General features: G+C 42.1%; 1 protein-coding gene across 1 annotated transcript; it reads right to left on the bottom strand.

The window, feature by feature from the left end:
- Nucleotides 1-1,634: 1,634 nt before the first annotated feature.
- Nucleotides 1,635-26,153, bottom strand: syt3 (synaptotagmin III). The gene is made up of 11 exons (XM_008298391.1): nucleotides 25,985-26,153; nucleotides 21,163-21,558; nucleotides 19,656-19,764; nucleotides 18,875-19,051; nucleotides 12,309-12,435; nucleotides 8,664-8,882; nucleotides 6,341-6,461; nucleotides 4,560-4,731; nucleotides 3,709-3,838; nucleotides 2,375-2,468; nucleotides 1,635-1,919 (listed from the first exon to the last, which is right to left on the bottom strand). The coding sequence occupies exons 1-10, from the start codon at nucleotides 26,133-26,135 to the stop codon at nucleotides 2,379-2,381; spliced, it is 1,692 nt and encodes a 563-aa protein (XP_008296613.1). The 5' UTR covers nucleotides 26,136-26,153; the 3' UTR covers nucleotides 1,635-1,919; nucleotides 2,375-2,378.
- Between the last annotated feature and the right edge of the window lie 393 nt (nucleotides 26,154-26,546).

Raw genomic sequence — 26,546 nt, 5'->3', positions numbered from 1 at the left:
CACCTAACAATTTAAATTTTCTATCGCTGTGCCATCTGAGTTTTCCCTCGGACATACAGTACACAAATTACTGAAAGAAGTACACGATCAACACAGTTACTTACATCAGGCAAAGGGTTAGAGAGGAGAGGAGGGCTGGATGATTGGCAGCTGATTTCAGAGACGACATAGACAATACAAACTAATGTCTATGAAAGACAGTGTTTCCCCACCTAGTGCAATGAGGCACGTGTAGTACACACACATACATACACACACACGCGCGCGCACACACACAATCTCACATACGCGTACACACACACACACACACACAAAATGGCTCCTTGTAAAGACAAGACAGAAGACACGTTTGGCTCCGAGACGAGCTTTTCAGTCTGTGGATGCCGGGATTCAGGGAGTGAGGGAGGCAAAGACGGAAAAAAAGGACGAGGGAGGCGGTGAGCACGGAAACGTGTCACACACAAGGTCACAGTGACACACACAGGCATACACACACACACAGACACGCACAAATACAAAACAAACACGCCCACAAACACAGAAACACACACTAGTAAAAGCGACACGGACGTGTGTGTCCTTCTAGAGTCTTGTCAGGGACATGATATGGACTCGGAGAAAAAAAAAAAATTGTCTGTTGAAGCTCGACGATGAGTTCTTGAGAAATAAAATATAAAGTCCTGGAATGATAGAAAAATAAAATAGAGTGGTGATATCCGTCCCTGTGGGATACATCCTCCAGCGAGTGCACTCCAAACAGATGCTGGTCCAATTCTAAACCCAGGTTTCATTCAGCCTGCTCAGTCCTGCGTTAGGAAAAGTCTGGTGGTTTGGCCTGAAAGCCGGAGACGTTCAAATAGTTCATGTCTCTCAGATGCTCACACTGTCACATCCTCAGTGGACTGTAAAATAAATAACATGAATAAACTCCATTCCTGATGGCTGCATGTACGTTTACTGTATCACACAAACGACAGAGGGAAATAATTCCAAAAAATACTAATGAGCACCATGAGGACTGTGACAAAAAGCAAGAGGAAGAGGGACACATTTCAAGGTTGCGTAACATGCTTAGACCAATGAGTCTGTCCTCATTTTTCGCTCCTCTGACATCAGTAAAGACCACCGGACACTCCGTTGTCTATCCTCTGGGGAAAATGAGCGAGTTAGCTCTGAAACCAGAGGGTGCGGACCCTGGAGACGGCGTCCAAAATGGCTGGGAGAATCCACCAGAGATGTTTTGTCCTGCTAAAGTACTACGTGAGATGTTTTCCTATACAGTACGGCAAATACTGTACACCAATGTTGCAAAGAAAAATATTGACAGAGGAATTTTCTTCTTTTATAGTCTGTACAAGGGCATGAACCTTTGGTCCTGGTTGGAATGACCATTCTATGATGGCTTTCTTTTTTTCTTTTTTGTTTTCAAGAGAGAAAAGTTTGTCACATCACACGCCTTCTAGATGAAATACTACACTAATCTGAAGCACACATGAACTACGCACATACTACAAACTCAGTATTTGTGTATTTATGTGTGTGTGTGTGTGAGAGAGAGAGAGAGAGAGAGAGAACGAGAGAGAGAGAGAGAGAGAGAGAGTGTGTGTGTGCGTTTCCTTGCTTGATCCCAAATTTACACCTGATATCAGTCCTACAGTACCGTTTAATGTCCGCATGTGTTTGTAAATGTGTAGTCTGATGCTCAAAGTGTAGCTCGTGATGGATGTAGTTGATTTTTTTTTTTGCCCCCCGCCTCGGTAAAGACAGCGCAGGAGTTGAAGGATTCATTAGCAGGAGCAAAACAGCACTAGCAGTTGGACACTAGCAGTGTCTCCGTGTCTCTCTGTCTTTAATGGAGAGAATTATTCACAGATGAGAGGAAAGAAAGGAAAGTCTGGAGCTGTAGAGATGATAATGACCTGAGGAAAGAGGGAATAAGGGAGAAGAGGCAGATTAAGCACATGAGAGACAGTAGGGGGGGGCGAGAGAATATATAAACAGCATGCAGTACTGTAAGTTCGAGGGGAGGAGGGGGAGAAGCATTACATAACCCATAACATCTAGATTATACAGATGCTTCTGCCTTAGAGCTCCTACATCTGACAGCTCCACAGCCTCCACTTTATCACACGCTCACAGTTAGGTCATGCTTTTAAAGCCTTGACTGGTTCTCCTGTGTAAATCTGGCTGGAGAGCATCCGCCGCACGGTACGCGGATGTGTGCTTAAGATTCCAATAAAGTGCGTACGTTTTACGAGCAGAAATCAGGCAGGCGTTGGATTGTTTGCAGAATACAAATACAGCACAATACGCCAATGACTAGAGAGCAACAGTGCGCTCAAAACCATGCTGTTGAGAAGGAGGAGACGCTCACAGTTTTAATCGGAGTGGGGACTGTCCACCACGATGTGCGGCTTCGGGGAGGATGCTGGAGCAGGCTTCGACACAAATGTACCAATCGCTTTTTCCTGCAAGGAAGGAGGGCATTTTGCTTCTGTTAATTCTGCATGACAAGAATAACTACCTTTTTATGCATTCAGCCGGAATAAAAAACACCTTTAGTAACACTACTATTAGTACTACCTGCATGTGCGCGGTGGTTAAAAAAAAAAAAAGTCTGTTTATTCATGCACATCCTCATGTCTGTGTGTTAAATGTGAGCCAGCAGTCAGTTAATTGGGCATGAAGACTCAGAACGTGGTGAAACAGCTAACACGGCTCAGTATCATGTGTAACATTTTACTTTCATGTACAACATTGTCAGCGTAATGTGTTATATTTCATTTTCATCGCAATATTTAATTATCATGAGTGATCTTACTTATTGCCTCAGCATAATTATCAGCATTAGTTTGTACCATTATATATTTAGCCTTGTTTTAGCTTAGTTATTTCATTTCAGTAACGCACTTACATCTGATAGTTTTTCTTAGATTGTGTAATTTGTTTTTTCAGAGCAATATCTGTTTCCTTTGGGATTAGCTTTATTTTATCTTACAAATATAACAAAACTCAGCCTTAACAGCATTTCTTCAGTTTAGCTAAACTTATCTATACATACGCTTGCATTACATGTTGTTTCTTTTACCCTTTCATGGCTTCATTTTTACCTTTCAATACTTTCTTATCTATTTTAAACAACAACAAAAGAACAACTTTGCCAAAATCTTGAACTATTCCTTTAACTGCAGCTTGAATATTTCTACATTATGCTACAATATGTCAGGGGTAAATATTGTATTTATAACTTTATTGCGGCTATAGCTAGTAATTACCTTTCTGTGATTAAAGCTGGACTTGCAAATCATATAATTAGCTTTTAACATATGATGCAATGGTGCAGATTAATTTCCAAACAACAGTATATAAAGTAATTAAAAGTTGTTCCACGTTATGACACATCCTGCATATTAAGTGCTTTTAAATTCATAATTACATGCATGGGACTTTTGCTCATAGTGAAATAAATAATTATTCCATCACTGCTACTCCTTCTACTGTAACTGTACCATTGCCTCCATCGTTACTGCTGCTCCCTCTGCTACCACTACTTCCAATGCTAATCATCATAGGATAAAAAATCATTTTGGCTGCCGCGTTCAGCGCCAACAGAAAAATTGGAACGCAGCGTAAGGTGGTCACAGTCGGGACACATGGCTGAACACACACTTACAGTCACGAACACACACATGATCATATGCTCATTACCTCCACAAGCTGATGCCAGTGCTCTATTGGTTTGCGTGGATTGGCCAGCATGGCTGCCCAGTGCTCCCTCCCTGGACCTTCAGCTTCGCTGCCCACACGACACATCCCTATAACCTCATTATGACCAATGCTGACACGCAGCAAAGGCACAGCGGGAAGGAAACAAGGACGAGAGAGACGGAGGGAGAGAAAAAGCAGACAGTCCGAAAAGAGAAGGGGGTGGAGAGACGGATATAAAAAAAACCAGAGAGAGAGAGCGAGAGAGAGAGAGGGAGAGAGAGAGACAGGGCTTGTAAGAAACAGGCAGAGTCTCATTTATCAACCTTGAGTACTGGGAAAAGAGTACAGCAGTTGAGGAAGGATATTGAATAGCAGCTCACAAATACACACAGCCCTGCATAAAAGCTTGATGTCAGTGGGGAAGCGGGCACGAGTACAAACATACAAAAGCACACACCTATAGAGATGCCAAATGGAGGGCAGACTACATAATAGGGAGGCGGTGCATTTATACACAAACACATCAACCAGCCAAGTGTTGCTGCAAGCGGCAGACAGACAAACACTGGCAGGGTTACACTTCTTCCTTCACCATTAGCATAAATCATGCTTATTCATGAGGTGCCCGTCTATGTAAAACAGGGAACATCCACCAGGAGGCTGACTCATGAGAGGGCCCTCATCGTGTTCAACACAGCCGCAACACCATCAAAATGCGACGACCCAAAAGCAACATCACACTGTATGTGGGAAAACACACATTCAATAAGCAGCTCCTTCACAGTAATGATCAGTTTGATCTTAAAGCCCCCGGGGCATGCTACCATATAATAACACCTCAACCTACTCACCAGTCATAGTCCATCACTGCAATGATGATGGATACACTTTCTATGTTTTCATTGGGAATGTCAAACACCAGCGCCTCGTTGTACGTGGGGTTCAGTGTGTTCTTCTTAATGGAGGTCTTCCTCTTTTTTAGCCTTCGGCCGTCACATATCAGAGAGGCCTTCACGTACGGGTCTGAAGCAGAGTCAGAGAAGGATGGAGAGAGAGAAGAAGAGTGAGAGAAAAAACAAGGTAGACGAGAAGGAAAACAAGCGGGTTGTAAAAAAAAAAAGAAGAGGGAATTTGGATAAGAACCAGCAAAGAAGAAAGACAGGGAGACAGAAAAACAGGAGGGAGGAAGCAGAGAGAATAAGATAAGGGGTGACTCCTGCGAACGCTGATAGGTATTATGTTCACAGGTATCCGCATCTGTAACACATAAAAGGCATGAAAATCAAGTCACCTTGGCAAAGCTGGATTAAGAACACAAAGGGAGAAAAAGCAGCACAGGTTGAATCACTCCAGTTATCCATTCAACATGTGCAGCTCAGTGACAGCAGCCAGGAGAAAACACACCCACGACTCAGTTTTTATGCCGCATTTAAGCATCTTTCAGGCTCTGCAATCACGCTGGGATCACTGTGGCAATAATAACAGCGTGTGGTCATTATCATTCGAGATCCCATTTAATCCCAGGGCATTGCCGTTGCAGTCATCAAGTCTTTAAGTGAAGGATGATATAAAATAAAATCTCTTTGTAATGTAATGCGATATTTGTTAATTAAATATTAGCATTAGCAATCACTGTGATTTGCAGACTCGCTGCACATGTTGTTCAAACTACACCTGCAGCTGATTTTGCTGGTGACACCACTCACTGCAAACTCCATCTGTCCATCCATCCATCCATTATCTATACACTACTTAATCCTCACTAGGGTTGCGGGGGCTGGAGTCTATCCCAGCTGACTTAGGGTGAAGGCAGGGGACACCCTGGACAGGTCACCAGTCTATTACAGGGCTACACTTAGAGACAGACAACCAAGCACACTCACATTCACACCTACGGACAATTTAGAATCACCAATTAACCTCAACATGTTTTTGGACTGTGTGGGAGGAAGCCGGAGAACCCGGAGAGAACCCACGCTGCACGGGGAGAACATGCAAACTCCACGCAGAAAGGTCCTGGGCATCCTAACCAGGGAGTGAATTGGGGATCTTCTAGCTGCGAGGCGACGGTGCTAACCAGAAACAAACTCAGGAAATATATTCACAATGTATAAACTTTGCATCTTCTTCATGAAGTACTTCTTCATGAAGTACTTCTTCCATAGTTTGAAACAATCAATCTGATGATGTTGATGATGTAAACTTCAGGAATTATTAAGCTTCAGGTAGGCTTTCAGAAATTCCTTCACCATTTGTATGTAAACTTGTTGGCTTTACTTGCAAGTGGAGGTAACAGTAGTGAATAATGAAAGTCCAACTGGCAACATACTGTATCTTGGAGCTGGAGAAAACTGCTTCTTCCTTTGCTGTTAAATGGTATAAAACTGGCGCCATGTTTCCTAGTGATGTTTACATATAAAAGAAATATGGCTTCATGACAAACTGTATGTTGGGCCAGTGATCGCTCAAAATAATGTATAAACCTAAAAGAACTCAGGAAAGCAGCATCCATCACCAGCAGCATCGTTAAAGCTGTTTTCTGTCATATTTTTCCTGTAAATGAGTTTCCAGTCCGACTGCTTGCTGCAGGTCTGGCGGCAGCATGATGCGTGCAAGTGTGTTAATCCTTTACCTGAGAAACCAGTCAGGTCCATGGCTTTGAGGTTGGTGGCCTTGATGATTGTAGCAGTGAGCCTGCCTGCAGTGGGCAGGTAACACAGCGAGAAATTAAGCTCCCCGAGATCAGCCTTCTCCTGTAGGTCACCACATACACACAAACAGGGATCAGAAGTGGAGCTGGGACGCTGCGATCACACACACATGACATCAGACAGAGAGACAGCTCGGGAAAAACACTAACTGACAGATATCCTTTGGTTTGCTATGATTGTCTGTGGCCTGAAAAGAGCTACATCTGTGACTGACGGTGGGTGACAGCAGACGTCCTAATGTGGACAGGCAGAGTGTTTAGACGGAGGGGAAGTGCCGTCACTGTAAATGAATCATATGCCAATCTGTCGAAGTCCCCGAGTGCAGGAAAGTGTTAAGTAGAGACGATGATTCTCCAGGCTTTTTATATCTCCCCCTCCACTCCCATCTACTGATCTTCTCGCTGCCTGTGGTCTCAGTGGCACCGCAGTAATGACACTGGTGGTATTCAGGTCACACTGTGGTGTGATGACTCCTTAGTGGCTTTGAGGCTCACTAATCAATACTTCCCTAAGTGAAACACCGAAAAGCACTGAGACGCTGATGCTTTAAACTTATTTAATAAATTAAATGGCCATGCCAAAAAATTTTAAGACTTTGCTCTATCTAATTTGCTAATAGCCTTCTATGAATATTTCATATAAATCTACTTGGACGCTGCCTAATATAAAGTTTGGATGTGGCTGCAGTGCCTTTTCCAGTAATCTATCTGGACTCTCCTGAGCTGGTTTTTCATTTTACCAGACTCTGAATTAATCTCTACTGCAGGCAATTTCCTGTCTGGGCAACTTCTGTGCATCTTCACTATACAGTAGAATCTTCAGACACCAGACGATAATGCACATGTTTCTTTAAGTCTTGTGAACGCAAAGGAACATTATCATAATTTGAAAGAAAATAACAAGAAAATAAAGATCTGAGTCCCCGCAAGCTTGATTGATTATTCTTTGTTGTCTGAATGATCTGAAATAATTCGATGATAAACTTAAATTTTGGTGTCAACCTTAACTTGATTTTCCAGATTCAGAAATGTCAGTTTAATTCTAGAAACAAAAATGCAGCTTTTTAATAATGAACACTTACATTTTTCACATTTGTGAAAACTGGAAAAAAAAAACTGTCTTTACCACTGAACGCATTTCAATGGCCTTTTAGAAATGCCAAAGATTGGAATTTAAAACCACAAGAATTCAGATAGATAGTTTTCAAAATAAAATATGTCACTGCAACCTAAATTATTAAGTAAGTGTTCACTTGTAAAATTCAAGTAGAGCTTTTCTTTGCCTCAGTATTTACATTTGCTACCACAGACTGACGCTAAAAAGCTCTTTAACAGTAAAATCTGCACCTTCTTTTCCTCTGTAGTTGTAGTTTTAGTAAAGTTTCTGGTTTTTGTGAATTAAATATAATTCATATTGTTGACATGCAGTAATCCTGTACTCTGAGACATAAGCATGTATCGTACTGTGAAAAAGTTTGGGTACTTCAGACATACATTACACATCAACATCAAGGAGGCATCTAATCCATCTCAAGTCCTCACACAAAGTGGAGTCATAAAGAATTATGTGCAGCCACAAAAGGAACAAGAAGTCCTGCAACAGATGTTCTGACCCCGCAGACCTCTGATCATCATGGAGTCAGTCTGGGGTTATATTAAGACCAAGAAGCACCTGAGACAGAGTGAATCCACAGAAGAACTGCAACTAATTCTCTACAACCTACATGGAGGATTGGTGCAGTTTTAAAGACAAAGGATGGTCACACCAAAGATTAATTTCTGTTTACTGCACTTTACATTAAGTTAGTTTATGATTCAGAACTAGTCATGATTTTAATTTGAATGTGTTCCCACTTTACTTTTAATGTCTAAAACTTTGTCACACCACTATGCTATTTTTTGTCCAACTATTATTATTAATACAGGACAGATTTTGCACATTCTGCCAACAACAATATATACTCTCGGAAAGAGTATTTACCCCATATTTCTATTTTCTCCAAGCTGTGAATCACTTTCATTTTCATAACATGGTGAGATGCATTTCTAATTGAAATCTCCAACTGAACTGTGTTGTGTTTGATATGCTCGATTCCTGGTTCAGTTGTATTTATCACAGATTCGGCCCATAACTTCCACCTGCAATGGCCCAAAATCACCAGAAGGCTCATTTCAATTTCAACTCATCTAATCTATGGTGGATATCTCCTCCAAATGAATGTGGCTACTTTGGGTCATTTCTTACCGCAGTGCCCTCCACGATGTCCCTCCAGACGGGTTTGTCCCCGCTGCCCTCGCTGAAGTCCAGCAGGTTGTCCACCACTACCTGGCCTATCAGGTCGTGTCTGGAGAAGCGGTCGAAGTCATACACAGAAAAATGCAGCTTCCTGGAATGTAGCTCATTCAGCGGCACGCCAAACTGAAACGTCTCGTTGAACACTGGGTTTAAGGTCTTTCTGTGGACCTGGAAGGGACACAGAATTTATGGTAACACGTTAGATCGTAGCTTGCAAATTATATCATTAATACTTTGTATATACAAATACTTAGCGAGCAGATAAAACCGTCTTATAACAGGGAATGAGGCGGTAACAAGGGACTACTATGTATGGTTTACAGCCCACATACCCTGGACTATCATCACATCTTCAGTGGTTCCTTCTCATAGTATACATCACGAAAAGGTAATGCCCATTACCTCAGCTTGAACTACTCAAAAAACAATAAACTCCCCAAAATTTAAGACATTCCAAACTACACTCCACAGTAGTTCTTGTACTCTACGATGTCAAATAAACTTGATGAGAAGTTTTGCAAGTAGACGCATATGTATCTGGCTCCTTAAAGGTTTATGACCTGATGACTCTGCAGCACAATAAAACCTATTTTGTTCTCAGTTTTGACCACCTTCTAGCTCTCACGCTAGAATCCAACACTGAATTGTTGCTCCTCAGTGCTGTATTACCCCTATACATACACAAATAATATATACACATTACTTTTTCATCGCTGTATGTACAGCGATACCCAGATCTTTTACGCCCTTTGTTTTGCCTAACCTGAATATTGTAAGTTATATTAATTACAATAGGCTCTCAGTGCTAATTTTACCTTTATAATGTAATTTTGTTGTATTTGTCTTTTAATATGCCATCATTTCTCAGCATTTTTTTACTGAAACTCATCCCATTACAGTGTGAAGGCTTTGATTGCACTTTGCTTGAGTAATAATATTACCGTACTGTGCAACTATTAAATACATTAAAGCCCAAAGTTTTCTTGTAACCAAGACAAATTTTGATTACTGGTAATAGTAAATTTGTCTTTGGCCAGCAGGTTTCCTTTGGCTGGAAAACACATAAACAAATGACAATAAATGCTAAGATACCTTGTTGGACATGTTAGTGTAAAATGTAAAAAATTAAACAGGACAAGTACACAAATAGTTAAAATTGATAAGAGACATCTCACACACAATGTCTTACCATCTTTTGCCACTTGTATATCTCATTTCCAGCCAGAAAAAAGCCTGTGGGTCAAATAGGAATTCACTGCAAATCAAAACTCTGCATAGGTATGAATAATTTTGGGCTTAACTGTCAGTGGTTGATCAAGGTAAAGAATAAAAATAAAAAGGTTTTCACCTCCTTATCCCTAAACCTCTCATCTGCTTCCTCTTATATTTGTCTCTATACAGGCCCCATATTATTTATGCAGCGTATTTGCTAAATAACTACGCAGTAATTTGTATGCTGTAATCTGCAGTGTTGCCCTTTAATACAACAAGTAATTTCATATTTGAGTCTCTCCCTCATTATTGCATTCCAGTCACAGACGTGAGCCGAGGTTTTCACAAAGATAAATTCAAGAAACCCAGCAGGTTGTTTGACAGCACTTAATGCTGTTTTGAAATCACATCCAGAATCCTCGGGAAAAAAATCTTAAGACTTTTTATTGCTATGAAAAACTAATCTGCTGCAAAGTCGAATACATTTTCAGCCTGTTTTCACAAAGTGCAACTCTTTCTTCAACCAAACAAACAGGATATTTTTATATCTGTTTTTGGATTTGAGTTTCAGCAGCAGTGTGTTTTTGTTTCCATTGCTTTTTTTTTTTTTTTTGCCTGTTTCCTTCTCCTGCAAACCACCCAGCTCTTTTCCAGCCTTATCCCCAAACAAACTGGAAACATAAAAGGCGTCAGTACCTGCAAACCTACGAGCTACCAGAGACTTGTTGACAGTCTGAGAGCTTTGATTAACTGCCTGCGGGATGAATCACATTGTGCTGGAAACAGCAAAGCAGACATCATTACATGGAAATGTCATAGAAATTGATCTACATTATTTCAAAAACAAGACATACCGGGACACAGAATAGCATTACAGAGCGGTTTGATTAATAGTGTGGCAAACCTGCTGAAGTGTCCTTGGGCAAGATAATTAACCTCTAACACACTGGCTGACCTTGTTCCTTCGCCAGAGGGAGAAAAGTGAATTTCTGCTTTTTCCTTCGGGACCAAAGATCAAATCAAACCCACTGAAATGAAATCAAGACCTGAAACTAAATTTTAAATTATGTCCTGGAACATGCAAGAGGCCCAGAAGTTCTCTCTTTTAACCATTTTTGACATATTTTCTATATATACCTATGTTTATTCCAAGTTAGCTCACCTCCAGTGTGTCGAATATAATGCAGAAGTTGAAGAATGCAGTCCGACGGAAAACGAGATTCGAAAGTAAGTAATGGACAGCAAACTGTGGATATCTTTCGCAAATTTGTCTTCAATCTCATTCAATGTGCAACACAAAATTGTACTATTTGTTGATTTGCCATTGGGTTTTATGTGCTATGAAAGCATTTTGATATCAATCCCGTCATGCACTAAAGCATGTGATAATTAAAATGTGACACACACCCGATTTTCCGAATCCAACTTTTGTCCCTGCATGAGTGGGTCTGTCAGTCCAGCTTATTAGCACTTGATGATTACTTGTTAGCTCTGGATTAAACGTGCGGCCGATGGAGGCGAGTTTTAGGAACCTCGAACACCAGCCCCAGCATCTACTCGCGCCTGATGTCTGTTTCTCTTTTGAAATTACTTGCAGGGATAAAAGCATCGCAAAATACGAGTGGTGTAAAAATTCAATGTTAATGAGGATGTGATTGAAATTAAACAATCACCTACACTCCAAACAAAAGAGGAGCCGTATTATGCAAATGACTGAAGCATTCATTCTTTTCAGTGGCTGAAGGGGCTTTTGTGATATGCAGTCGCACAAAAGAGGAAACCAAAAGGGAGACATTTCCAACTGGTACGGCTTCATTGTCACTGAAAGCTTACTTTTCGCACTTTCCCAGCTCTGTACTCAATTCTGACCCTTTTAAGCTTCGAATTTCTTTCTGTTTTATCCAAATACTGTACAAAAGTACTGGTGATATTTATGGATATAACACAGAAATATAACTCACATTTGTAAGGCCTCTGAGCTCTTAAGTCTTGAGCTTCTCCACAGAGAATAAATTAGGAGAGAGCAGGATTTTTTTAAGGGCTAAGGGTACGTTTCCTGGTACAGAACGTCCCGAAATGTACTCAAATATTGACTCAACTGTCCTCCAACACCAGAATAACACACGGGAGTTGAGTAGCAGTGGCCTGTAATAGTCTGGAGCACATTATCCTGAATAAATTATGCCCCAGATTAGATTAGATTACATTAGTGACACTGTAATGATTCTCCACCAGGAGGCCGGGTCATCAGAGCAGCAGGAAACAGGCAGAAAGCAAACAGAAACATCGAGGAGATTCTTCACTTTATGCTCGTTTCCGCAACATTAAGAGCGCAGTTTTCCACTTGAGGATACAGGTGAGTGTGGTGAGAGTGGGAGGCACCTTTGTCTGGAATTTCTTCTTCCTGTCTGGCAGTAGGTAAATCTTCACGTACGGGTCAGAGAAGCCGTTGGCGTCCTTCGCTGGCAGGTCCAAAGCTTTCAGTATCTTCACCACCAGCTGCTCCGTGCTGAGACAAACACACACAGAGAACTCCATTAGACTTTCACATTGTTGTTAAAAAAAAAAGAAAAAGAAGGCATAAAGCCAGGGGTCGCACAAATTTACACAAATATTCTTCGAGGCAGACGAGATCAGCCCACACACACACACACACACACACACACACTTACAAACACCTGTGCAGAGTTTGCGCACACATAATGGTGTGGGAGGTTGTGTGTGTCTCTGGAGTAGCCAGAATAGCATGTGTGTGTTTGTGTGTCGTCCCCGCACTTGCATCACGGTTGCACTCTCAGCGAAGTTAAGTGTAAGCACAGTAAGCACAGATGTACGGCCAGTGAGACAGAGTCTGTCCGAAGCCGAGCTCATTAATTACCTTTAACACAGTAGCCTTTATTCTGCAGTCACTAGGGTCAAATATACAGAGCTGTGGGTGCACAGAAGCAGAAAAGACTACTGAGTAATAGTCCTAATCTAACTGTTTCATACTAATATTGCTCATGTATCATGGTGCTAATTTGTCAGGCACAAATGCTTTCAATTTGCTGATTTCAGCTTCTCAAATATGAGGAAATGCAGCTTTTCTTTCATATGTGCAATAGCAAATTTCCTATCTTTATCTATTTTAAAGTGCCGTCTTCTCTGGAAAAGAGGCAATCTTTCAAGATTTCATAGATATGTTTTTATAGAAAATATCATGACTGAACAATGAGAAATAGCTGCAGCCTTATAGGAGAGATACACACAAAATATCTAAACCATGCAAGTATTTACCATCAAACACATTTGGGAAATCAGTTACATATTTTTTGTATATTTTAATCAATACTGCACCAATTATTTCACTCAGTGGTTCCCAAATTAGGAGCTGCAGCTTGACAAGAGATCCTAAGATGAATCTAAAGAGGTCTTCAAATGATACAATACTGCTAACAATAAATGTGTCTATTTGGGGATCTTTTATTGAATGTTTGATGTTTTTTCCTTTTAAATAGTACAAAGTTTTGCCTCTTAAAGGATCTAAAATTACTGGGATAAAATAATCTGCAGCCTGTTATGATCGATCACATAGGAGACGTGGCTTTATGTTACAGGGCTGTTTAGGTGTAGCAACCACTGATCTAAAGAAAGACATCCTCAAGGTAAACTGATTATAATGGAGCATTTCAAATTGATTTCAAGCTCAGCGCACATAATGTATGTTTCATTTTCTTCCTAGTTTATCTGTAATGCAGCTGTAAACAAAAGTGTAGCTGAAGATCAAAATTTGAAAGACAAGTTTCATGTGGCATCACTTCCAAAATGATTAAAAGGTATTTTATTACAGAAAAGAAATCAATCATTTGATACCCTTAAAATAGATGTATTTTTAAAAATTATTATTCAGTATTTCATATAAGCAGTGTAGTAAGACAAGTCTGTGTTTTCAGTTATAACAGTACACATGAAAGGCTGCAACTAACAATTATCGTCAGCAACAATTAATCTGCTGATTATTTTCTTCATTAGATTCATTTAAATGTAAGTAAACAGTTTAATTAAATCTTCAGTACTCTTATTTTGGTCTACAATGTGTCAAAGACCTGAAAATATTCAGTTTACTCTTAAATAAAACAGAGTAAATCAAGAAATGTTAAAATTTGTGAAGCTGCACTTTGGGTACTTTTGTGTACTAAATGACTCAATTCACCAGTTATCAAATTGTTCTTAGTCATTATTTTAATATTTCATGTGACCCAAAAAACTAGAAATTATAGCTTTACTATCACAAACTCAAAGTGCTGCATCACTTCAGGATAAAATGCCAAAATGGCAGGAATATTACACTTCACATGTATGCTGTTTGACATTTTCTGGCATGAACATGTTTAAAAGGAGGTCAACATAAGTGAGAAATTGAACTCTCAGCAGCTTTGGCCAGAAACAGCTTTACTGGCCCTTAAATATCAACAAACCATGCAGACACACGCTTACAAATGCACGTGTAAGCAGTGCAGCCGGACTCTGAGTTGTTCTTTGTCACGCACACAGATATGCAAAGCATGCAGCACACACATGAGCAGGCGGATGCACACGCCTGTACATCTGAATGCTCCATCACAGTGTCATGGCTGCATTTCCTACGCTGTTTAATATGTATTTAATTACCAGATGAAGACGAAGACGGCTCGGAGGCCTTTAATCAGACCTCGTTAGACTGTGTCTCCCCGTGTTAAGCAGTGTGTCAGCACTTCATTAGCTGCTTTAGGAGAACACTGTGAACTTGGGGATGAGGAAGGATCCGCAGGGCAAATGCCAACAGTGACCCCGGAAGATAGCGTCTTCTGTCCGTGTGCAGCGATCACACACGACACGCTTTTCAGCAAACAAGCGTGGTCAATTCGAACACGTGTTTACCTCTGAATCACATCCAATTAAGGCGATCGGATAAACATGCCTACTCTGCAATCACATCAAATCAGAGAGGATGCAGACGGTAAACTGCATTTCCAGGCAAACAAGTATTTCAACAGGAAAGGCCCCTAATTTAAATATATATCTAATCTATGTTTAATCCAGTATAAAATTGTATAATATGCTGGTGGTGGAGGCTTTGCAGTCACCACGATAAACCAGCGGTGCTGCTCAGATGTACAATAATTGGAAGTGACAGGAAGCTTGTGTACAAAAAAAAAAAAACAAACAAAAAAATTCCATTCCCTGATCCTGATGAATTTTCCTGTATTTGTTATTCGGTACAAAGACGTGGCTGCAGGTTTTTTTTTTTTTTTCCTGCACTCACGTGTCTTATTACAGAACAAGACATGAGCCTGGACCAAAACCCAGGTTTTAACACAATCCCCGAGGCATGCTGCAGAGAATATACCTATTACTGCTCGAACAGAGAGTGAAATTCACGGCCTTATTCCTGGCAGACAATGCCCGAAAGCTAGCTGTTATTCCCACAGAGGAAATGTGTCAGCTTTTAATGGGATTGTCAATAGAAATGCCTTTCCCAGAGGATCTGAGGAAGATTGACATTGTTGTTCGGCCTGTTACGCTCCAAACAGCAGGTTTCACACATTAACATACCAACCTTATCAACATTCTCAACAATGTGTGTCTATCCACACACATGCTTGTTGTCTCCAACCTTTCTTCTTTACTCTGCAGTCACTTCCTCTAACTCCTCCGGCTGAAACAATTTCCCTCCAGCGTGATGACAGGCAACTAGGGAATGACATAAATTATCTCGCGGCTGTATAAATGGACAAAAGTGACACATGAATGGCTTTCATCATTACCCTCGCTCTCTGTCCAGCTCCCTTTGCTAATTCTCTGTATCTGTAACTTCCACTATAACACAGTCTGGTGTTATTATGTGTTGACAGGGTTGCTGTTTAAAGTGGCTGGCCATATATAATTCATGACTGGAACGGCCTCTCTCTCCCTTTCTTTCCTGACCATCAGCACTTTCGCCCGTTGTAATGTTTCTACATGTCGGGGCAGGCCGAAATGGGGACCGCCAGCTGGGCGACAGACAGAGAGCCGCACACTCCTCCCAACGCCCCACCAGCATCCCGACTTTCCCTCAGATTCATGCACCATCTCCCATCGCTCAGTCCTCACAGCATGGCACCCACCAATTATGTAGTCAGACCCACAATCCTCCAGCAGAGAACATTCAACTGAGGACCGTCCAAGGAGCAAAAGTAACTACAGAAATCTGTGCCACACGCTACATAAGACACACAGATGCTGTTTTGTCACCAGCATTTCTATTTTCAACTATTAATATTGAAGAATGATTGTAATAAACAAATGAGACCACAGTTGAGGAAGCAGTTCTCACATCTCATGCCAGTGGTATGTTTAGCTGCTGTTTTTCCAGAATGAGGATAAACCCAATTCTCGCTGTCACAAACTCAATTTTCTACTTCAGTTGAAGGTTTTCTTTTTGTGTCTACTGAAGAGGATAAACACGCTGGAAGATATTTTCCCAAGAAGCACCCCTCTCTCTCTGTTCTGAGCCATAAAGAAATCCAGCAAACCAGTGTCTGTTTGCAGCCCTCTGACTTAAGTGTTTGAAGAACTTCACAACCGCCGCTACGATCAAAGTAGTGCAGAAACAGACGCATCAACATTCACCGGAGACACGCCAAACTCCAGTGTGGTAGTTCCACCCAGTGTTGGATTATTCAAACAATGTTTAAGTCTTGTTTTTAAGGTTTAAAATTTCCACATGGTGCAATATTACATCAAAAGAATTCACAAAATGTTAAATGTGTTTCCTTGTAGCCATTCTGGCGGCGGTGCTCTATGAACGGCAGTCACTACAGAGGGACATTTTTCAACATCTATGTGACAGATCAGCGTAAAACTGGACATTTGCAGTTGTGTTTAGCACTAATTACCAAAGGTTAGCATGATAGCAGTATGTGTTCACATTCCATGGGGGTCTGTGGTGACACTTTACAGTTTAGAGAGGTTAGATCGTAAGACAAAATCCTGCTCCTATTGGAGACAAAAGATGAAATACACTTTTGTATACTTGTTGTCATGAGGCTGTTGTCCACTGCAGGAACTTGCAGGCCATTTTAGGGCTGCTGGAATTTTCATGCAAGCTCCGACAGCAAGAACCGGCCCCGTACAACCTCTCTCAGGGATGCTTTTGATGTTTTGGTTAAACTCAGAGAACACAAATGCTGATTGGTTAAACTTACAGACGACAACAAAGCCAATTTTCTGCTCTCTTTATATCCTTCTCAAGTAGAAATCTTCTCCTCTTTAATACCTTCAATATAAACTAACCATATATGTTCTCTTTCCTATGTGCTCATACAACTGGAATTATGTTCAGTTGCTACTATTTGTGGTTGCTTTGGAACATTCAAAGTTTCCATCAAGTTGTTGGATCCTACACAGTTTTGGTTTGAAAGTGCTGATTACGGAGCCTGTGAACATTCGTGTCACAAATTCTTGCAGTGGAAAGCCACCTACAGTCTCTGGCCTGTCCTTAGTTTCTCTTCTGTTCTCCCTTGTGTTTCTTAATGTTTTGCTAATTGTCATGTCTCCTGCGCCTCCCTGTATCTGCCCCCTCACCTATTCATTTGGTTAAAGTTCCCAAGTCTCGTTTTTGTTATCATTTCCCGTATTATTTTGGAATCACCTTCCTTGTGTGACTTTGGTTATTTTGCCTCCTGCATATTCCCTCCTCTGTGACTGTCTCTTCGTCCCTGATGGTTTTCACCTGCGTCTCATTACCCACACCTCCCCAGTGTATTCACTCCACGTGCTTTTATGGTTCACTTTGCCAGGTCATCCGTGTTAGTAGCCTGTGTTCTTGCCCAATGATTTAATTGTGCCTTTCTTTACTTTTTTTGGATATTTTGGGGGGACTTTGCCTCACCAGCTTCCTGTTCCTTGTCTGAACTTCATCAGCCTGGAATTAAAGCTCACGTTTTGTTTCCTCAACCTGCTGGCCCTGTGTCCTGCATTTAGGTTCTCTCAGAACAGAAACCATAGGCTTGTCTCATTTTTCTATTTTGAGCATCCTCCTTTTTCCTCCTGCATGTGACCCGGAAAACGATCTTAGCACGCCATCTTGAAGGATTTCTAAATTCCTAAAATGCAACCTCAAGGAGAGAGGAAGGTTGCTGGAGGAGCAATGAGTGAGGATGCACAGTTGTATCATGGCTGTATCCTTTGTGGAAGTTTTTTCAGCATCCATGATGTAGAAAAGAGGCAAAACACAGCTGTAATATATACAAACCATGTCAGGAGCAGGACTTAAAAATAAGTGTATAAAATAAATACCACTCAGTCTTAATTGAGTGTCACTCTGTTTCTATTCTTTTGTGTGTCATGCCTCATTTATACATCACCTGTGTGTAAAATGTATGAGAGCTCTACATTCTTGTCACATTCTGCCACTTTGTGAATTGAGTTCTAAGTAAATACATACTGTAAGCTGTCATGAATACCACTGTGCTCAGAGATCATCAAATACAGCAGCAGGCTATAACAAAACAATGGACAGATGATGCAGCTGTGCTACACGTCATATTTAATTGACGATGCTTTAAAACGACGCCTCCGAAGCGAAAGATGTCTCATTTTGTTAAATGTCTGTTGCCTCGACTATTCTCCCCTCCGCTCGCGTCTCTGAGAGGAGTTGAAGAGAGGAATCGAGGATGCACAAGCTCAGAAACAGGAGGAGGGACATAAATGTACTAATGAGTGTGTTTTTATTATTTTGATCCAGGCGCAGGATGTGCAGATTTACAGACAGCAAATCAATGAGGGGCCCAAATAGATGCTGCACACCTTTGGGCTAATTTGTTGGTGATGTAATAGCCTCAGTGTTTGCAGTTAAACCTAAATGATTTATGAATTTTCCAGTTTTTACATAAGAGGACACTGACAGAGTGAGCAGGTTGTTTTTGGTATAAACTCGCTCGGCTTACTTGAAGGCGTAGCGCAGGAGGAAGCTGATCTTGCCGCAGTTGTCGCCCGCTTTGCCTTCACCCTGGTCGCCTTTGGGTCTGTAGAGCTCCGGTTTGATCTGCCCAATGCTGGTTACCTGCTCCTTCTCCTCTCCGTGGAAATCAGGGCTGGAGAGCTGGTGAGTCATGGGCTTGGGCCTGAACAGACACATAAGAGCTCAGAGGGTGAATAATAAGCAACGAGCACCGAACACACACATGTACTCACAAATAATAAAAATAAAAAAAAACAAGAGCTGCTATGCAACAGTGTGATTCAGCAGCCTAATCAGAGATTCAGAGTTTACCCACAAATTTTAATTGCCTCAGAGTTTCTGCACCTTTTTAACAATAATATTTGTGGCTGAGTTTGTGCCAGTGTTTTGTGAAAATCTGAAAATGTCAGCCTCGTTTTATTCAAGACGATCTCTGGTATAGAATGGTTTAAAGCAAAGTCCAAGAGGCTGTGCTTCTACTGAAGTGCTCATTAGAAGAGAGCAAGATTAAAGCCAATATTATGTACCTTAATATGACTTTTTTTTTCAGTGTGTTTACAAAAGCAGCATTTTCCAGGTAGAGTCCTTCTTCTTGTAATGTATGTTTTTAATCAGTTCTGCTTTACTGATCACTGGCTGGAGACTGAAGTTCATTCCTGTTTTTATTCACCTCTACATCTCGGAATTTTGCACCCAAAACACCAACAACTACCAGACCTAAACAACGAATAAATACACATATACATCCAGCAGAGTCGTGCACTGACCGTGGGGTGACCTGCTGCTGGGAGTGGGCGTTGGGCAGGTCTTTATGGGGGTGGGCTCCACCCTCTGAGTTGGGGACATCTGGAGACGTCTGACTCAGCTTCAGAGTTCCTGCCAGAGTAAAGAAAAAAATAAAATAAAATCTTCAGTGTCTATTTTTGAGCTTCTCTCTCTCTCTTTTTTTTTTAGTACTGCTGTGGTGTCAGTCGTAACAGTGGCACTAAAGACCAATGTTTTTGTCAGCATCATTGATCTCATTGATTGTATTACTTTGATTTAACAGGCAGTGATTTAGCAGCAGAGGAGGGGGAGGAATGAGCAGACATATTTACAATAGCAGAACTTGAGCCAGCATAAAAGGGATGTGAAAGAAGGGTACATCCAACTGCAATAAAGGCAGCCAGCAAACATTTGACTTTGAATAATGATAAACAACCTGCGCCAGAGCTGACAGCCAGTGCAAATAACAACGTCAGAGTGAGAATGCATGTGAGCTGTAAAAAAAAAAAAAAAAATCTGATCCAAAATATCTCTGACATAAAAAAAAAAAGCTTTCTCTCTTAGCTTGTCAATCTAACTGGTGCTTTTTTTAAAAAATAATGTTGAGCTTGATTTCATTGTCTTGATGTCTTAAAGTTGCGTCAATGAGGATCTTTCTGCGTTTGTGTTGCAGCTGCAATTTGGGAATATTTTATTTGGCATTTCATGTTGTTGATGTATTGTTTGATCAAAAAAAAAACCATCAGACAAAACAGTTAAAATTGCCAGTTAATCCATGTGATTTCTCTCCGAGAGCTAAAGGCAGTCTTATCAAAAGTCTTGGATACTTTTAAACGTTAAATTTACGAGGATGTAAGATGATGAAAAACTCCTGATTGAGATGCTGTAACCAGAATTTTTCTTGAAAATGACTAAATATTTGTCAGAACAGTTGCTAATTATTATTAGTTAATATTAAAGCTTGTTCCCAGCAGCTGTTTCCTGCAAGCAAACTCTGATAAACTTAAGTGCTGAGGAAGCAGCCTCAGAGCTCGATTTTCACCCAGAATAAAGCTAATTCACCAGCTGGCCAGAAACAGCACTCTGAAGATCTTCTGGTTGCAAACATGTAGCCTGTAACAAATCATTACTCTGCCAAAAATTGATTAATGCAGCTTGAAGGAATAAACAAATTAATCCTTAAATGAAAATGCTGCTGATGTTTGCTGTAATTGAAAGACACATGCGGCCTTTTCATGAGTTTACTACTGAGTATCTAGTCGGAGACAAGGCCAGAAAGATGAAAAAGTATGGTTCCATGAATGTGGCAACACTGAAGGAAAACCCATTTATATGTACAATAGTGGTCAGCATTCATCATCATGGTGCAGCAACGGCAAATTATTTTCACAGTACGTATGTAAATGTAGTAAATTCTGAGTGTATTAAAATGAGAGGTTATTGATGGAGGTGTTGCATTACTCTTACAGCCAGAGTGGGATTAAGTGTGTCTGTGAGCTCGCTTCTCACCAGCGTTGTTGGGATAGGAGTCCATGTCCAAGTAGGAGTGCTCCTGGGTCTCATGCGGCCCCCCAACAACTCCTCCGACCCCCCCACTCTCCAGCCCCACCAGGTCAGAGAAGTGTGGGTGGTGCTGGCCCTGCTGGCCCAGAGTGGGGTACAGCGAGGACGAGGAGTGGCCCTCCTTCCTCTGCAGCAGGGGGGGCAAGAGCGAAGACCCCCCTGCGCCTCCGAGGCTTCCGACGCCGGCGCTTCCGGGCAGCAACCCCGACGTCAGGCTCAGGCCTCCGCCCTCCTTGTCCCGCCATGGCAGCCAGCAGAGCTTCCAGGAGACGAAGAGGGAGACGGAGAGGAGGACGATGCCGCAGAACGTCACAATGACCGACAGCAGGCTGACAGAAATCTCTGCAGAGGACCAGACGAAGGCAAAGAAAGGAAAAATAGGAGATTTAAGAAACAGAATTGAGTCATAACTAAAAAGAGAATGTAGTTTTAACAAGACTGCAGCTCCCGAGGTTCCACTTAGGCACAGCAGAGCTTAATGCTAACATGATGATGTTCAGGAGATATAATGTTTGCAGTGCTCACCAGTTTAATGCGACAGCGTGCTAAAGTCTCCTAATTAGCACCAAACACAAGCTACAGCTGACGTGGAAGGAAGCGTCTTTAGGTGTTCAGTCACAAACCAGAATACTGCACAAATGAAAACTTTGAAGCTGGAAGAAAAAGTCAGGGGATCACCAAAGTTACAATTAACCTCGAAGGGCGTACAAATGTGTGCAGAAAATGTCACAGCAATCTATCTAATGGTTGTTGAGACATTAAAAAAAAAAAAACACAAATGGTGGTGACAGAGGAAAAAAGTCGTCATGTAAGAAATGTTTGTCCAAAAATTAGTTTAACTGACTGTGGGTCTGCGAGTCCTACAGTTATTTTTAGCCACCAGCAGGCATAAAAACAACAACCTCATCAGTATGCGCCTGGTATTTACACTTTAACACATCATACATATGGCTAACAAATCAACAGCAAACCTCTGCACGATCAACACGCCTCCCTCACACAACATGCCATCACCAGCATCACCACAGTATCTACAAATCACACATCACGGTGCAGGAGAGGGAACCTGCTGTAGGCGTAAATTGCAATATGCAGCCATCCCCTGAAGCTCATATCCACATTTGAATGCTGAGCTTAAAATGGGGGCAAACGCTGGCAGAGTGGATGTTCTGAGGGAAGGAGAGCAGAGAGGAGGGAGGAGCATGGGAAAAACAATTTAAAAAAAAATAAAATAAAAAACATCCACAGTGATGTCTCTATGCAATGTCATCTGGCATTTCCTCGTGGTTATGAGCTTTTTAATCTGTGACGGCTCAAGGATTGTGTCTGAGGGTGTGTGTGTGGGTATGTGGGGGTGAGGGTGTGGGTGTTGGGGAGGGTGGAGTATGACTCATCCCAATGCAAAAGTGTACAGAATAAAAAAGAAAAGGAGTTTTAGCAGCAGATTGCCGGACAGTTTCAGCACCAGACTGCGAGAGCGAAACAGTCGATGCACGCTCGGAAACTTCTGCACTTTGGAGCGCGCAACATCTGCACGTGTCGGACCCTCTGATTTGTAAATTCATGATAAATTCATCCATTTGTAAATACCTAATAAATATTCTATGAATATTTATGAATAAATAGACTAAATATACAATGAATATTTATTATAATCCTGGACCATTTGAAGTCTTTTTATAAATAGCATCCTTTGGTCTGATGACTGTCTTAACAAAAGGACCAATCAGAGCCCACAATGAACTATAGGCCCAGAGCCCTGAGCATGAATATTCATGGTTCAGAAGTAGACCAAGAAGACGGCACAGTGTACAGATCTCACAGACTGTGTGCTCTTCTCCACCTTGCAGTATCTGGGTAAAATTGTTGCTTTCTTGCCCTCCATCCAGACCAGAGAGGCCACCGATTACGGATCTTTTCCTGTCGTTTGCGTAGAAAAGCAGTGTCTCGCTGTCAGAGTTTTCCCCCACAAAACTCACACAAAGGCCTTGTTTTCTTTTGCCCCGTTTTCCCTTAATTTACTTCACAGTGTCTTTATGGGCATGACAAAGACATAAGCACTGTTAAATCACACAAAAAAGAGTGAAATTTTATCTGTAGCAGCCTGACAACAAGACTGACGGCAAATGAGTGAAAACAAGACAACAGCAGCCAATCCTCCAGCCCTGGGCTACATCTTCTGGAATTCGGTTTGCCTTCTGTCTCCACCCGCCCTCCCTTGTTCCCTCTCTTCTATATAATCCCCTCAAACACCCCTTGTTCCTTGCTGTCATTTCTTTTCCCATGCTGTCTGCCTCTGCATGCTCTCCTCAGCGACTGTGTCTTTGTTCGTCACCCCTACCTTCTCTCTCTCTCTCCGTCTCCCCCCCTCCTCCCCGCCTTGCCTCTGCTTCCTCCCTCTCTCTTTGGTGAATTATTCATCAGTCTGTGTATGTCATTAATCAGCACTTGTTCAAAAGATATGATTGGGGGGCCGCGGAGGTGGGGTGCAGGGGGATGGGCGAAGGGGGGGACATCGATCTGTCGCGGTGGAGAACAAGATGGGGTGGGAATTGAGGAACGAGGGATGGAGAAAAAAAAAAAGGAAGCAAGGCGAGAGAGAGAGAGAGCGTGGTGATCAGGAGACAGGAGGGGGGGGAAGTGATAGAGGAAAGGAAAAGAGGGCAAAGGAAGGTAGAGTGAGGTAGAAAATGGCAAGAAAAAAAAAAGGATAGTAGTGATGAAGTGGAATGGAGTGAGAGAGAAAAAACCGATTCGATCCACAGAATGGCCAGTAGGGCCATGAAAGACAGAAGGGAGAGGGCCGAAAACAGATTGGTGTACATGTTGAAAGAGACATATAAGCTGACTGAGTCTATACCCCTCTTTTTGTTTCTCCTCCTGAGCCTGACGAAGGAAGGGAGAAGGGTTGATAAAGTCGATACAACTACCATGTGCCGTGTGTGAGAGAGTGGAAACCAAAAAGGCAATGAGAGAGAAAGGAAGAGTCGGGGGAACCACAAAGATGGAAGAAAACAAGCTGACAATGATTTAGAGCGAAACCTAAAGAGGGGAGGAGTTTGAGGATGAGAAAGGTTAATGTATTGATCTAGAGGGGGAAAAACAAAGCGAGGAGGAGGCAGAGGAGTAGGTTGTGTGTGGTTGGCAGATCAGGGTGCACTGATAAGACACGGCTGTGATCAAACGTGTGCAGGGACTGTCAGGGGCCAAACCACTCTCCTCCATTTGTCTCTCTTTAGGGCAGTCGCCGTACCTTCCCGAGCACTGATCCTGCCAAAAGATCCATCGCTAATCCACAAAGCATAAAAAAAAGCAGCTCAGCAGGCGGGTAGGTGGGTGGGTAGAAGGCCTCTGAAGTGCGTCGTGAAGAGGGACTGAGACTCCCTGTCAATCAGCAGCTGATGCAAGCCCACTGAGAGTCGTACATCGCTCCACATCAAACACATCCCCGCTGCTTACACAAGCCATTCACTGACAGCTTTCAGCGGCCGCGGTCCTCCGAGGGATCGCCGGGTTCCATCAGCAAACACCGAAAAATCACAGCTGGTAGGCGAGGGGGGCCAACGCCTAAAACCATGGCATGACATTTCTTCACAGAGCCATCCAAATCTCCGGAGACGACACACAGCCAATCCGGGCTAATCTACACTGAGCCACAGATCCACGCTAATCTGCATAACAGCACACTGCACTTCGAAACGCCTCAATGAGAACCCACATACAATACTGGGCACTGTGAACCCACTCCAATGTACCGAATCAGTTTGGGGAAGAAAAAAAAAATTAAGAAAGAAACGATATTATTTTGTGTGTTTTTATTTTTTTTTAAACTAAACTGAATAATCTAGTTCTGAGATAAATCTTTTGGGGATCATAAAAGAAATGGAATGGACTTGTTGTCCCACAGCCATTTCAATCTAGCACTGAATATTTCATGGTTTTTGTGTTCTGAGTGCAGACTACCACTAACTACCCTTGAATATAAGCTCTCTTAACACTTCTCTTATCACACCTTAAAGTCTAGAATGGATCTTGTTGGGCTGTGACGAGTCAATACTCAAAATTTCCACTTTCATGGCAAAATATGCGAGATATATTTTAAGATACAAGTATTACGAGGACGTTTTTATTCTTTCAGGTGTGAAGCCTTTTGCAGATCATAATGGGATGCTGAAATTTTTCAATAAAGCCCTTATTAAAAAGAATATATTATGAATCTTTTTCCGAGCATTCCCTCCCTGCACGCTCGGAAGGTGTTAGTTAAGTTCACGTTTCCCCCACACAGTACAGCTGCTGTGGTCCTCCTGAATACATTAAATTGAAAAATCAAAGCTATCTTTAGCCATCTTCATGGTGGGAGAAAAGTATGATAACATACAGAGCTGCCATGTCAGGCTTTTGCATATTTAGCCACACTTCGCTAAAACTGCGAGTGTTTGGAGCACACCGAGCATATGGCTGCACAGCAGAGGAGTTATTTATTCTGCGGGATGTGTTTGAAAAGTTTTGATACTTTCTCCACTGCGAGAGCTTGTTATAACTGCAGCACATTTAAACTGACACGACTCAAGCTGACCACAGCTCCTGTTGTGCATCAAGGAGGAAATTATCACATTTTACAAGCCACCTTTCAAGTGCAAGTCTTTGATACTAAAAGGGTGTTTTTCTAGTGAAGAGAGAGGCAGGTTTCACCGCAGGTTTTTAGAAGAAAGAATCAATCTTTACGCATCAATTCATTTTCAAAATGCTTCCAAGGTGTGTGAGTTACCTGCGTCCAGCTGTCTGTTGCGGCCCCTCAGCAGGTAGCTGAACTCCTGGCAGCGTTCGCTCTGGCTGTAACCCCTCGGAGAGTTGAAGCACAGCTCCTCCACCAACACCAGCGCCTTCTTACACAGGTCTTCATCCCAGTCCCCCGACATCCTCCAATCCGCATCGCACTCTCACCAGCAGTCAGCCAATGACAGCGCAGCCCTCGCCGCCCTCACCGATTGGACGGCGCTCGGGTGAGAAAAGTGTTGGCCCGTCCACCTTTTACAAGGTGCGAGCCGAGAAAGACGAGGCAGAGGAAGCTGAAGGAGGAACACGAGGGGCTCGGCAGGGTGTCTTGGTCTGGATCACAGAGACCAGCGTGACATGCTCATGTGTGACTGAGCAACACCCTCCCCTCTCGCTTTCCCTGAGACAGATAAGGGGAGAGAAACTGGCAACGTGAGTGTAAGGACATAAAAGTGTACAAATCAAGTTTCTGGCAGATTGGTCACCTTAGCCATTAAGTGAGAACAGAGATGCCAGAACCATCAGTGTGTCCCTGATAGATCATTGGCTCTGGT

This window comes from Stegastes partitus, unplaced genomic scaffold (genome assembly GCF_000690725.1).
Source record: "Stegastes partitus isolate 25-593 unplaced genomic scaffold, Stegastes_partitus-1.0.2 Scaffold1313, whole genome shotgun sequence".
NCBI lineage: Eukaryota > Metazoa > Chordata > Actinopteri > Pomacentridae > Stegastes > Stegastes partitus.
This window is presented reverse-complemented; position numbering and strand designations above follow the sequence as displayed.